The following is a 15416-nucleotide window of genomic DNA, read 5'->3' on the forward strand; positions in this document are numbered from 1 at the left end:
ATAATGGCTGTACCAATTTACATTCCCACCAACAGTGCACAAAGATTTTATTTCTCCACATCTTGCCAATACTTGTTATCTTTTTATCTTTTTGATGATAGCCATTTTAGCAGGTGAGAGGTGATACTGTGATTTTATGATTGATTTGCATTTCCATGATGATTAGTGATGTTAAACACCTATCATATACCTGTTAGGGCCATTTGTATATCTTCTTTGGAGAAATATTTATTCAGATTCTTTGCCTATTTTTTTTATTAGGGTTAATTTTTTCTTGCTGTTGAATTGTTTGAGCTCCTTATATGTTATGGGTATTAACCTCTTATCATCTATCCAGCTTACAAATATATTCACTCATTCAGTAGGTTGCCTTTTCACTCTGTTGGTTGTTTCCTTTGATGTGCAGAAGCTTTTTAATTTCATGCAATCTGATTTGTCTACTTTCATTTTTGTTGCCTGAGTTTTTGGTGTCATATCCAAAAAAGTCATTGCCCAGACCAATGTCAAGAAGTATTTCCCTTATGTTTTCTTCTAGTAGTTTTATGGTTTTAAGTCTTATGTTTAAGTCTTTAGTTCATTTTCAGTGGATTTTAAAAATAAGATGCAAGATAAGGGTTCAATTTAATTCTGCATGCAGGCACCATTTCCCAACACCATTTGTTGAACAAACTATCCTTTCACCATGTACATTCTTGGCACTCTTGTCAAAAATCAGTTGACTATAAATGCATGGATTTATTGCTGGGCTCTTTATTTTGTTCCACTAGTCTATATATCTGTTTTTATGTCAGTACTATACTGTTCTGATTACTATGGCTCTGTAATATATATTGAAATCAGGAAGTATCATGCCTCCAGCTTTGTCTTTTTTTAAGATTTATTTATTTATTTTAGAGAGAGCGAGAGAGTGCATGACCAGTGGGAGGGGCAGAGGCAGGGAAAGGGGAAGCAGACTCACCATTGAGTGGGGAGCCCAATAAGGAACTCAATCTCAGGACCCTGAGATCATGACCTGAGCCAAACCCAAGAATTAGATGCTTAACTGACTGAGCCAGCAGGTGCCCTTCAAGCTTTGTTCTTTTTGATTAAGGTTACATTTGCTCTTTGGGGTCTTTTGTGGTTCTATACAAATTTTAGGATTGTTTTTTTCTATTTATGTAAAATGGCATTGGGATTTTGATAGGGAATGAATTGAATCTGTAAAGCACTTTTAGTAGTAAGGACATTTTAGCAATATTAATCCTTTCAATCCATGAATATGGAATATGTTTACATTTATCCATGTTTTCTTTAATTTTCCTCACCAGTGCTTTACAGTTTTTGGTATAGAAATCTTTCACGTCTTTGGTTGATTCCTCTTTTCTTTTTTGTTGTTGTTGCTATTGTAAACGAGATTATATTTTTTATTTCCTTTTCACATGGTTCATTGTGAATAGAAGTACAACTTATTTTGAATGTTGATTTTTTTTATTCTGCAACTTTATTAAATTAATTCACTAGCTCTAACAGGGTCTTTTGTTTTTAATTCTTTAGGGTGTTCTACATATATGATCATGTCATCTGCAAACACAGACAATTTTACTTCTTCCTTTCTGCTTTGAATGCCTTTCACTTCTTTCTCTTGTCTAATTGCTATAGCTAGAACTTTTAGTACAATGTTGAATAGAAGTGGTAAGATTGGGCATCCTTACCTTGTACTGGATCTTGAGGAAAAGCTTTCAGTTTTTACCCATTGGTTTTTGTGCTAGCTGTGGAGACTCTATATACATAATCCTTTATTCTTTTTTGGATTTTTTTAAACTTTTTATTGTTATGTTAATCACCATATATTACATCATTAGTTTTTGATGCAGTGTTCCATGATTCATTGTTTGTTCATAACACCCAGTGCTCCATGCAGAATGTGCCCTCCTCAATACCCATCACCAGGCTAACCCATCCCCCTACCTCCTCCCCTCTAGAACCCTCAGTTTGTTTTTCAGAGTCCATCATCTCTCATGGTTCGTCTCCCCCTCTGACTTACTCCCCTTCATCCTTCCTTTCCTGTTATCTTCTTCTTTTTCTTTTTTCTTAAAATATGTTGCGTTATTTGTTTCAGAAGTACAGATCTGTGATTCAACAGTCTTGCACAATTGTTTTGAGGTAAGTTCCTACTAGACCTATTTTGTTGAGACTTTTTCTCATGAATGAATGTGGAATTTTTTAAAATGCTTTTCTGCATCTATTGAGATGATCATGTGGTTCTTATCTTTCATTCAATTAATGTGGTGTATCACATGGATTTATTTGCATATGTTGAACTATCTTGCATCCCATGGATGAATCCCACTTGGTCATGGTGTGTAATCTTTTTAATGTGCTGTGAAATTTGGTTTGCTAGTGTTTTATTAAGGAGTTTTGCATCTATGTTTATCAGAGATATTGGCCTGTAGTTTTATTTTCTTCTGGTGTATTTGTCTGGCTTTGGTATCAGGGTCATGCTGGCCTCATAAAATGAGTTTGGAAGTGTTCTCTCTTCTAGTTTTTGGAAGAATTGAAGAAGGATTCATATTAATTCTTCTTTGAATGTTTGGTAGAATTCACCCATGAACCCATCTATCTGTTCCTGGGTTTTCTTTTTTTGGGAGATATTTGATTATTGCTTCAATCTCTTTATTTGTTATTGGTCTGCTCAGGCTTTCTCTTCTTGATTCAATGTTAGTAAATTGTATGTTTCTAGGAATTTACCTATCCCTTCTAGTTTATCCAATTTGTTAGCATATAGTTGTTCTTAATAGTCTTTTATGATTCTTTTTATTTCTGAAGCATCTGTTGTAATGTCTCCTCTTTTATTTCTGATTTTATTTGAGTGTTCTTTTTTCTTAGTCTATTTTAGGATTTGACCATTTTGTTTATATTTCAAAACACTTACTCCTAGTTTCATTGATTTTTTTCCCTATTGTTTTTCTGTTCTCTACGTGACTTATTTCTGCTCTGATCTTTATTATTTATTTCCTTCTGCTCACTTTGTGCTTAGTTTGTTCTTTTTCTAGTTCATTGAGGTGTAAAGTTAGGTTGTTTATTTGGGATTGTTCTTTTTTAATGTAGGCATTTATTGCTTTCATCTAAGTACTGCTTTTGATACATACCATAAGTTGTGTTTTTGTTTTCATTCATCTTGAGGTCTTTGTAAACTTCCCTTTTGATTTCTTCCTTGATCCAATGGTTGTTCAAGAGTATGTTGTTTAGTTTTCCTGCATGTGTGAATCTTCACATTTTCTTACAGTTATTGAATTCTACTTTCATTATATTGTGGTTGGAAAAGATACTTGGAATTATTTTAATCCTCTTACATTTTTAAGGCATGTTTTTTGACCTCTAATGATCTAGGTTGGAAAATATGCACTTGAGGAGAATGTGTATTCTTCTGATGGTGATGAAAAGTTTTGTATATGTCTGTTAGGTACCCTTGATCTATAGTGTTGTTCAAGTCAGCTGTTTTTTAATTGTTTTTCTATCAGGATGTTTTAACCATTATTGAAAGTGGGACGCTGGGGCGCCTGGGTGGCTCAGTCAGGGTCCTGGGATGGAGCCCCACATCGGGTTCCCTGCTCAACAGGGAGCCTGCTTCTCCCTTTGCCCCTCCCCCTGCTTGTGCTTTCTCTCTTTCTCTCTCAAATAAATAAATAAAATCTTTAAAAAAAAGAAGGTGGGACATCGAAAACTTCTACTATTATTGTATTGCTGTATCTGTCTTCCAATCTGTCAATATTTGCTTTATATAGTTAGGTGCTCTGATGTTGAGTATATATATATTTATAAGTTGTTATTTTGTCCTGTTTAATTGATCCTTTTATCATTATATAATAACCTTATCTATAGAGACGGTTTTTTACTTAAATTCTATTTTCTCTGATATAAATGCAGTCACCCTTGCTTTGTTTTGGTTACCATTTGCATGGAATATTTTTTCCATCCCTTCACTTTTTTTATCTCCAAAAAACTTTATTAGCATGATTAAAAACATTTTTTAATAATGACAGAATTTCTAAATATGAAAGAGTATCAGTGGCTCTATTTTATAACAAAATATTTGCAAATGAATGGACAATTTTATTACTGGTCTTCATTTTATTAAAAACAATCCATATTTATTGGTTCCATGTGAATTCATGACTATTGCTTTGCCTGGGAATGAGTTTCCACTGCAATTAAGTAGAGAAAATATCTTCCATAATTGACCTGTATTACTGAGTAAAGAGTTGATAAAAATCCTCAAAGAATTGGGTTTTTGTTTTTTAAAAACATTCTTTTTATACACCACAAAGAAATAATTAGTATTTTGGCTTTTTAAATTCCTACATGATATTCAGAATGGCAGTCCCCAAAGGTCCTCCCTTCACATGTGTAATTGCAAAAACAGACATTCTTCTGGAGTGTACATTCTTGGGGTGGGCTCTGAAGACTTGGGCCTCCATATGTTTGTACTGGTTTGAACATAAAAACAGCATCATCCAGAATGTAGTAGTCATTATACATGTTGCTTTGACACAGGTATGGTAGTCTGGTGAAAGCTTCAATAACAAAACCAGCCTTTCTGAAAACTTTAAGCAGACCACTCCCTTGTTCTTGCCAACTCTGTCCCTTAATTTCTAAAATTTCTGATGGTTTCTCCCACTTGCCACCTGTTTTCCACATAGCAATGGAAGGGTAAAACCAGGGTAAGGATGACCCTGCCTCTAGTTGGCTCCAAGACACTTCTGATACCTTTTAATAAGTCACAGACTGATCATAGTGGTCCAGCAAATTGAAGCAGCTGATGACACCATACTGGAAGCCTTTATTCTGCATTTATTTATACCAGATATTCTGTATTTCTTCTTCTGAGGCTGTCATATCATAATTTCAGATAGCTCAGTGGCATACATTTCTTCAAAATGAGGGCTCATGATTTTTGTGACTTCTCCATCTCCAGCACTGAAATCAAGAAGACTATGGATTTTCCAGTTTGGATTAATTTTTAGTAGTCTCTGAAACTGACCTGGTGAAAACACAAACATTGAGCATCTTCCTAGCAACCCACTGATAGATGTTCTAGACATAAACAGGTTAAGAACAGATGACAGAAAAGAGTGATAAAATTGGATAAAAAGCCAGCCCGATTTCCCAATGCTGTTGTTTAAGATCTGTGTTCCTTGATCAAGATTACTCTGAACAAAAACAGCCTGGAGTGATTAGCATAATTTCTCTCCATTGTACACATACTCCTGGTGGTTCCCCTTCCTGCCACCTGCTGCCACCATCGTACCGCTTGTCATGTTCACTTACAGGGAGTGGGTGAGCAGGTTCCACAGAGTCCACATCCTCTGCACTAGCCATATGGTCACCAGGCTCAGGCACAGCCAGCCCAGGAACAGTCTCATTAGGGGCCATGGCCACTCTTTTGATCACTGCCAGTACCTGGGTGAGGAGAAGAAGCTGCTGCCTGGCAGCACTAGAGCTATCATGCCCAACTTGCCCATCCAGCCCCTCTCCCATCCCTTCACTTTTAGCCCATGTGTGTCTTTAAATCTAAAGTGAGTCTCTTGTGGACCACATATTGCTGGATCTTGGTTTGTTATTGTTTTTATCCATTCAGACCCTCTATACCTTTTGATTGGGGAATTTAATCCATCTACATTTAAGAAATTGTTGATAGGCGAGGACTTAATATTACCATTTTGTTAATTGTTTTCTGTTTAATTTGCAGCTGCTTTGTTCCTCTCTTTCTTGATGTCCTCCTTTGGGGGATTTTTGTAGTGCTTTGCTATGATTCTTTTTATCTTTTGTATATCGACTAAAGGTTTTTTCTTTGTGATTACCTTGAGGCTTGCATAAATTATCTTGTAGTTAAAGTGTTTAAGCTGATAGAACTTAACTTCAACTGCATATAAAACTACATTTTTACTCTGCCCCCTTTGTGTTCTTATAGTCAGAGACTTCTTTTTTACTTCTTTTTGTGTTGTATATCCATTAACAGATTTTTCTTCTTTAACTTTTAGATTAGCATTAAAAATAATTTATGCATCACCATTACAATTTTACCTTGTTCTGCGTTTGTCTATATAGTTTTCTTTACCAGTGAGATTTATGCTTTCATATGCTGGGGTTCAGATTGGTGAAGACTGTGGGGGTCCTCAGTAGAGAAGGCTGTGGAGGTCCATGATGGTGGTGAGGGCTGCTGGAGCCTCCCTGCTCTCCTTGTCCCCCATGGGAAGTTGTAGGCAGCAGAATTCCTCTTGGCATTCAACTGTGCTGTCCTGAGGGTTAGGGTAATGCAGGTTAAGTGCCTCCTGTATTTTCTGCACACCATCTTCAGATTTTGTGCTCCAATGGGTTGCTGAAGTTTCTTAACTATACTCTGGAGCTCTCCCAAAGCTCTTTTGTCCATGGAGTGTTGTTAAATTGTTGTTTTTGTGAGAGAACCTCCTCATCTGCCATCTTGCTGATGTCACTCCTCGTTTGTTAATTTTAATTTTTTCCAATTTTACTGAGATAAAATTGACATACTGTGTTAGTTTAAGGCTTGACTTATATATATTGTGAAGTGATTACCACAACATGCTGAGTTAACATCCATTATCTCATATAGATACAATAAAAAGAAAAAGTGAAGGAAGGAAGGAAGGGAGAGAGGGAGGGAGGGAGGAAGGGTTTCTTCTTGAGATGAGAATTCTTAGCATTTACTCTCTTAACAACTTTCCTGTATACCATATAGCAGTGTTAGTGGTAGCCACAATGCTGTATATCACATCCCTAGTACTTATTTATCTTATAAATGAAGTTTGTACCTTTCATCACTTCCTCCAATTTTCCTTCCCCAACTGCCTGCCTCTGGTAATCATAAATCTGATCTCTTTTTCCACAAGTTTGGTTTTTTAAAAAGACTCCACATATAAGTGAGATCATCCAGTATTTGTCTTTCTCTGACTTCTTTCACTTAGCATAATGCCCTCATGTTGTCACAAATGGCAGGATTTCCTTGGGGTTTATTTTATGGCTGAATAATATTCCACTGTGTATATACAGTATATCACAATTTCTTTATCTGTTCACCCATCACTTGGACACAGGTTGTTTCCATGTGTTAGCTATTATAAATAATGCTTCAATGAATATGGAGGTGCAGATAGCTTTTGGGTGTTTTCATTTCCTTTGAATATATTCCCAGAGGTGAAATTGTTAGATCATATGGTCATTCTATTTTTGTTTGTTTGTTTGTTTGTTTTACAGTCCTCCATACTGTTTTCCATAGTGGCTGTACCAGTTGCACCAATGTACAAGTGTTCCCTTTCTTCCATATCCAGGCCAGCATTTGTTATCTCGTGTTTTCTTTTTTTTTATTAAGGCTATGCTAACAGACATGAGGTATCATCTCATTGTGGGTTTGATTTGCATTTTCCTAATAACTGGTGATGTTGAGCATCTTTTCAAGTACCCATTGCCCATTTTTATGTCTTCTTTGGAAAAATGCTTGTTCAGCTTTTTGACCATTTTTCAATCAGATTATTTGGCTTGTAGCTATTGAGTTATATGAGTTCTTTAAACATTTTGAATATTAATCCCTTATGAGATAAAGCTTTGCAAATATTTTTCCCATTCCATAGGTTATATTTTCACTTTGTTGTTTCTTTTTCTTTGCAGAAGCTTTTTAAATTTGACATTGCCCCACTTGTTTAATTTTGATTTTGTTTCTTGTGTTGTGTCATACCACAAAAAATTCAATGCCAGGACCCATGTCAAGGAGCTTTTTTCCAATGTTTTCTTCTAAGAGTTTTATAGTTTCAGGTCTTACATTTAAGATTTTAATCAATTTTGAGTTAATTTTTGTGAGTGTAAGACGGTGTCTAGTGTCAATCTTTTACTCATGAATATCCAATTTTCCTCAGCACCATTATTGAAGAGACTCCTCTCCATCTAGTGTTCTTGGCTCCTTGTCTCAAGTAGTGGTTTACTGCATATGCTTCAGTTTATTTCTGAACTTCCAATTCTGTTCCAATGATCTATTTGTCTGTTTTTATGCCAGGACCATCCTACTTTGATTACTGTAGCCTTATAACATAGCTTGAAATCAGGAAGTGTGATGCCTCCTGCTTTATTCTTCTTTCTCAGGATTACCTTGGCTATTCGGAATCTTTTTTGGTTCCATATAAATTTTAGAATTCTTTTTTCTACCTTTGCAGAAAAATGCCATTGAACTCTTAATAGGGATTATATTGAATCTATAGATGGCTTTCAGTAATGAACACAGAAATACCTTTCCATTTATTTGTGTCTTCTTCAATTTCTTTCATCAGTGTCTTATAGTTTTCAGTGTACAGATCCTTCACCTTCTTGGTTAATTTTATTCCTAAGTATTTTTTATTGTTTTGATGCTATTGTAAATGAGATAATTTTCTTTATTTCTTTTTCAGGTAATTTATTGTTAGTATATAGAAATGTGACTGATTTTTGTGTGTTAATTTCTATCCCGCAACTTTAATAACTTTTGGATTAGATCTAACAGGGTTTTGTTTTGTTCTTTTGTGGGATTTTTTTGGTGGAATTTTAAGATTTTCTATATACAAGGTCATATCATTAGCAAACAGACAATTTTACTTTCTCCTTTCCTATTCTGATGCCTTTCTTTTTCTTGCTTGGTTTCTCTGGCTAGGACTTCCAGTACTGTGTTGAATAAGAGTTAAAGGTAGGAACCCTTTTCTTGTTCCTGATATTAGAGATAAAGTTTTCAACCATTCACCATTGAATATGATGTTATCTGTGATTTTTGTCAGATATTGCCTTTGTTATGTGGAGGTATGTTTCTTCTACACGTAATTTGTAAAGGAGTTTTTAACATAAATAGATGTAGAATTTTGTCAAATGTTTTTCCTGTGTCTACTGAGATAATCATATGATTTTTGTCTTTCATTCTATTCATGTGATGTAACTTATTTGTTGATTTGCGTATGTTGAACCATCCTTGCATCCCAGGGAAAAATCCCACTTGATCATCATGTATGTGCTATTGAATTTGGTTGGTTAGTATGTAGTTGAGAATTTTGCACCTATATTCATCAGTAATATTGGACTATAATTTGTCTTCTAGTAGTGTCCTTTTCTGGTTTTGGTATCAGCGTAATGCTGGACTTGTAAAATGAGTTTGGGAGCATTCCCTTTTCTTTGATTTTTTGGAAGAGTTTGAGAAGGATAGGCATTAATTCTACATTAAATTCTTAGCAAAATTTATCAGTAAAACCTTTATTTTTTTTACTCAAATGTCATATTTTATTTCTTTTTTTAATTAGCATATAAAGTATTATTTATTTTGGGGGTACAGGTCTGGGATTCATCAGTCATACACAATTCACATTGCTCAGCATAGCACATACCCTCCCCAATGTCCATCATCCAGCCACCCCTTCCCTCCCACCACCCTCCTCTCCAGCAGCCCTCAGTTTGTTTCTTATGATTAAGAGTCTCTTATGATTTGTCTCCCTCTCTGGTTTCATCTTGTTTCATTTTTTCCTCTCTTCCCCTATGATCCTCTGCCTTGTTTCTCAAATTCCATAGATCAATGAGATCATATGATAATTGTCTTTCTCTGATTGACTTATTTTGCTAGGCATAATACCCTCTTGTTCCAACCACATCGTTGCAAATGGCAAGATTTCATTTTTTAATGGCTGCATAATATTCCATTGTGTGTGTATACACACACACACACACACACACACACACACACACACATATATATATATACCACATCTTCTTTATCCATTCATCTATCAATGGACATCTAGGCTCTTTCCATAGTTTGGCAAAAACTTTATTTTTAATAATAGTCATCCTAAAGGATATGAAGTTGTATCTCACCATGGTTTTGATTTGCATTTCCCTAATAATTAGTAATGTTGAGTATCTTTTCATGTGCCTATCAGCTATTTGTATAATCTTCTCTGGATAAATGCTATTCAAGTCCTTTGTCTATTTTTTAATTGGGTTTTGTTGTTGTTGTTGAGTTTTAGAAATTCATTATATATTCTGTATATTAATCTGTTGTATTATATGTGATTTGCAAATATTTTCTTCCATTCTGTGAGTGAGTTGCCATTTTACTCTTTTGAGAGGTCTTTTGGTACACAAAAGTTTTAAATTTTGATGAGGTCCAATTTGTCTATTTTTCCTTTAGTTGCCTATGCCTTTGGAGTCATATCCAAAAAATCAATGTTAGATCCAATGTCATGAAGATTTCTGTCTATTTTCTTCTAGAGATTTCATAGTTTTACCTTTTATGTTTAAAGAATGCACTATTGATACACCCAACAACTTGGATGGATGCTGAGTTAAAAAGTCAATTTTAAGTGTTGTGTAATGTGTGATTCCATTTATAACAGATTTTAGAGGTGACAAAACTGTACTAATTGAAAACAGATAAGTGATTGCCAGAAGTTAGAGTTAGCAGGCAGTTGTGACTCTTAAGGGTTAACATGAAGGAGTTTGTTATTTGTGATGGAACAGTTCCATAATCTGTATTCTATAACAGTTCTATATTGTGGGTGATGGTTACATAAATCTAGACATATGATAAAATTTCACAGAACTATACCCCAAAAAAGAAGCACTTTGTAAAAAAGAATGATGAAATTTTAATAAGGTTCATACCTGAGTTAACAGTGTTATATCATCAATTTCCTGGGTTTTGACAGGCACTAAGATTATATAAGCTATTATCACTGGGGAAAGCTGACTCACTTCTTGTGAGTCAAACTATTTCAAAAAAATAGTTATAATTCTATTTTAAAATGCCTTTAACATTTGCCAATTGTACTAAGAATAAAATCCAAACTATTTTCCAGGACCGACAATGCTTAGCATGATGTGGTTCCTGCCTGTCTTTTATCTAACCTTTTCCTGTACTATTTCTCTCTTACTACATTCTAGCCATTATCTTCCTTTCAATTTCTCAAACATAATAATTCCTCTCCTCCCTCAGAGCCTTTGTAACTGTTGTTCATTCTGTCTGGAATGTTCCTCTCACAGCTGTATTGTGAAAGAACTATACTCTCTTCTGGGTGATGACATTTTTTTCTTCTTTATTCATTCAACAAATATTAATGCAGAGGGACGCCTGGGTGGCTCAGTCAGTTAAGCATCTGCCTTCAGCTCAGGTCATGATCCCGGGGTCCTGGGGTCAAGTCCTGCATCAGGCTCCTTGCTCAACGAGGAGCCTGCTTCTCCCTCTGCCTGCCACTCCCCCTGCTTGTGCTTTCTCTCTCTCTCTCTAATAAATAAATAAAACCTTTAAAAAAATATGTTAATGCAGATTTAGGAGGCAGAGCCTCAAGGCAGCAGTGCAGTTTTGGACATATTGGTTTGAAGTGTTTGTAAGACAAGCAAAATCATTAAAAATCTAGTTAGGTACATAGATCTGGAGCTAGAATATAAAATTTGGGATCTGGGCCATATAATTTGATCAGTTTTATAGGAATGGAATGATACTTGAAGCCATGTGACTGAGTGAGATTACCTAGGAAGAGAATGTACTATGAGAAAGGTACTGGGAGGAAGAAAATCTGGGACCAAGCCTGGGGATCTCTAATAGAGCAAGGAGCAAATGGTAACATGGAAGCCAAGTAAGAGAGTGTTTCAAAGGAGAAGATTAGTCCAACGTATCAAATGCTGCTGAAAAAAAAATCAGATAAACACAAAGTATATTAATTTTCTATAACCATATATTGATGTTATAACTGGAAAAATACTTTTTAAAATAATAATACAGAGTTTGACATCAGCATCGTGACATTTGTTGTCATAAATTACTAATAATAAAATAAACTCACACATTCCTTTTAGAAATTATTTCAATAGTACATATCAAGAGTTTTTAAAGTGTTTAAAGTTTTGACCCAGTAATCACATTTCCAAGAATCTAATTAAAGAAATAGTCTATAGTGTGGAAAAGACTGTACATCTGATGATATCCATGGCAATAATATTTATAATAGTGAAAAAATAAAAATTACCTCAATGTCCAGTAGGGGAGTGTTAAATCAATGATGATAATTCACTCAATGGACTATCATACTATCATTAAAAATGATGTTTATATAGATTTCTAGTTATATAACATGGATGCATAACAGTAGCCTACATTTGGTAAATTCTAAGAAATATACTAAATGTGTTTTTTATTTTTATAATTTCTATATGTTAATTTTTGCCATATTTATAAAATTATCTTTAATGACAATGAATTATCCTCTTGATGGAAAACCATACTTTTAATAAGCTTGTTTGAATGATTGTCTTAACTTTTTCTTAAACTATCCTTTTATCTATTATATTTTCGGTATGTGGCACTTATTATGTTTTATTCCTGTCTCAGTCTATGCTACATTTATTCCTTTCCTTTGCAGTTATATGAAAGACAGTTACTTGTATTTAAAATTCTGAATAGTGTAAAAAATAAAATAAAATTCTGAATAGTGAATAAAACTTTCAGAAGTAAAATTTAAAATATCCATTATTTATTATGTACCAGGCAAATCTATACTTCTCTATCAAAATCAATAAATGTGTATTCTTCAAGGAGGCCTTCCCTGACCACATTCACTCTCAAAATTAGGTTAAATCCTATTAGATAACTCCATAGTCCCAATGAATACGCTCTAACTGACACTCATCGTAGCAATCCCAAAGTCTCCTTTGTTGATGGTTGACATTTCTAGGAAATTAACTGGAGCATTATTGGAGGATTAGGGCAGAAAGAAGACATGGAATTTTCTTTTATTTATTTTTTATTAAAGATTTTTATTTATTTATTTTGAGAGAGAGAGAGTGTGTGCTGAGCAGGGGGAGGGACAGAGGCAGAAGGAGAGCGAGAATCTCAAGCAGACTCTACACTAAGCATGGAGCCGGAAGAGGGCTGGATCTCATGACCCTGAGATCAGGACCTGAGCCAAAACCAAGAGTCAGAGCTTAACCAACTGAGCCTGCCAGGTGCCCCAGAAGCTATGGAATTTTAGACTGACCCTCATTATCTGATTTTTTTTCCTAGGGATTCCCTATAATGAAACCATTGCCCCTATTCCAAAAATATCTATCAGGAAAAAAAAACAGTCAATTCAACTACTCCTTAAATCTCATTAGAACAAGAGGAAGCATGTCAGATCTATTATTATACTAAGAGAACTTTTGTTAAAGCCTCCAGATGTCATTTGAAACCTACCTTGAAAGATTATGTTGAGGGTGGCTGGGTGGCTGTTGGGTAAGTGTCTTACTTCAGGTCGTGATCTCAGAGTCCTAGGATGGAGCCCCACATAGATCCCTGCATGGGCTCCAAGTAGGGTCCAACTAGGGCTCTGCACTCAGCAGGGAGTCTACTTCTCCCTCTCCCTCTGCCCCTCCCCCTGCTTGTATTCTCTCTCTCAAATAAAATCTTTTTTTTAAAAAAAGAATATGTTTTGAAGTCAGATTCATATAGAAATAATCCTAACAGGTTAGTTTTAGGAACTCCATTACACAGTTCATTGAGACTAAAACATGAGGGTATTTATTTAAAGGTCCCCATAATCTCAATTCATTCAGGAATCTAACTATGTATAGTATTTTCAACATGTTGGAAATGGTATTACAACTTCTTTGTGATTCATAAAGTTCAATGGGGAGGAAGCTATATGGTAGAAAAAAACCAGACTCTTGAAAATCTGGTAAATGTATAAATATAAATAATGTCTTAGCTAAAATAACAAATTTAATATATCATGATTTAATTTCAGAATAATTTTTGTCTATGAAAAGTAAAAAGAGGATTTTTTTTACAGAATTCCATAATACTTACCAAGCAGTTGGCCACTTTGGGACAGAAGCCTGGCATATATACAACTCTGAGGAGAAGAATTTATCTTCCATATGACAAAATGAAGAATGGGTATTTAATTTTAAATTTTCACATATAAATTTTATTTTTAAAATTTAGTAAAATAACTATCAGAAATTTAAAGTAAAGAGGAGGAAATGAACCATGAGAGAATATGGACAACGAAAAACAATCTGGGGGTTTCAGAGGAGAGGAGGTTGGGGGTAGGGGGTAACAGGGTGATGGGTATTGAGGAGGGCACGTGCTGTGATGAGCACTGGGTGTTATACTTAACTAATGAATCATTGAACACTACATCAAAAACTAATTATGTACTATACAGTGGCTAACTGAACATAATTTTTAAAAAAAGAAATTTTAAAACCCTAGTGGAATTTCATGTAATATATATAATTTCCAAGTAGCTTCTTTCATGATACACAAAAAAATTGTTAACAGTCAGAACTAGTTACCAACTTAGAAACTGGCAGTCACACTTCTGGATTATCATTTTACAACTGGGTATTAATAGCTAAACTTCAGTCCCAGAGCCTCATTCAGGATGTGGGCAAATCCTGGCAATATCTCAAAATGCTTCCTGCCGGTTCAGAAAAGTGAACCACAGTGGTGTAACTGATGCCACAATCATTACCACCATCAGTACACACATACACACAACAAATACCACCTGAAAGATAAAATCTGTTACTGTTAAATTCAGTAAGTGCTTATGGGGTTTAGACAGGCTTTCTTAATCTATTTCAACTAGGCACAGGGCAAGGTGCTTATAACTAAAAGATACAATTCCTGCCCTCAGTAACCTTACCTGAGGTGGGGAGACAAGTAAAAAAATAGAGGCGAACCCAGGTGAAATGGAATAGAGGGTGCACCAGTTAAGGTTTGGATGAAAGGGAATCAAGGGGGACTTTTCTAAAGAGGTGACATCAGCAGTATTGAAAAGAAATAAAAATTAGCTAATTGGGGGAGCATTCCAAACAGAGAGGCAACATATACAAGAGCTTTCAAGCAGAAACCTAAGAAAGCAGACACATTTCAGGAGATACAAAGAAGTTGAATTCATGGGTAAAGTAAAGGATGACATTCAGAAAGAGAAGATGGTTTTAAACAATCATAATAATCCGGGGCTAAAATTCTTGCTGACTTTATAAAACTTTGGGAGATAGGGAGGTAGGAGAAATAGCCATTACAAAACCATCTAAAGGCTTGTCTGATTTAGCAGGCAGGTAGGAAAGTAATAGGTACCATTTGTTTCTTCTCTATTGTTAACTTTATGGAGCTTCATATACACATGATTCATCCTTTTAAAGTGTACAATTCAATGGCTTTTAGTATACTTACAGAGTTGTGGGACTATCACCACTGTTTAATTCTAGAACATCTTTATCAACTCAAAAAGAAATCCTATTCTTTCCTCCTCCCAGTCCTTGGTACTACTAATCTATTTTCTGTCTCTATAGATTTGCCTATTCTGGATATTTCATATTAAGAGAATCATATAATATATGGTCTTTTGTAACTGGTTTCTTTCAGTTAGCGT

At 34.9% G+C, this 15416-nt stretch overlaps 1 protein-coding gene and 1 pseudogene across 3 annotated transcripts in view; one reads left to right on the forward strand and one right to left on the reverse strand.

Moving 5' to 3' along the window:
• Nucleotides 1-15416, forward strand: part of CATSPERE (catsper channel auxiliary subunit epsilon) — a 173246-nt gene that overhangs the window by 72184 nt on the left and 85646 nt on the right. For 2 of the 3 annotated variants that reach the window (XM_027612349.1, XM_027612351.1), the window contains one exon: nucleotides 13824-13930. In XM_027612349.1, the coding sequence (XP_027468150.1) occupies nucleotides 13824-13930 (107 nt within the window). Of the gene's footprint in view, nucleotides 1-1991; nucleotides 2001-2098; nucleotides 2143-13823; nucleotides 13931-15416 lie in introns of those variants that run through there. The other variant, XM_027612350.1, reaches the window with a different exon arrangement.
• Nucleotides 4330-5402, reverse strand: LOC113931988 (annotated as a pseudogene).

This window comes from Zalophus californianus, chromosome 10 (genome assembly GCF_009762305.2).
Source record: "Zalophus californianus isolate mZalCal1 chromosome 10, mZalCal1.pri.v2, whole genome shotgun sequence".
Lineage (NCBI taxonomy): Eukaryota > Metazoa > Chordata > Mammalia > Carnivora > Otariidae > Zalophus > Zalophus californianus.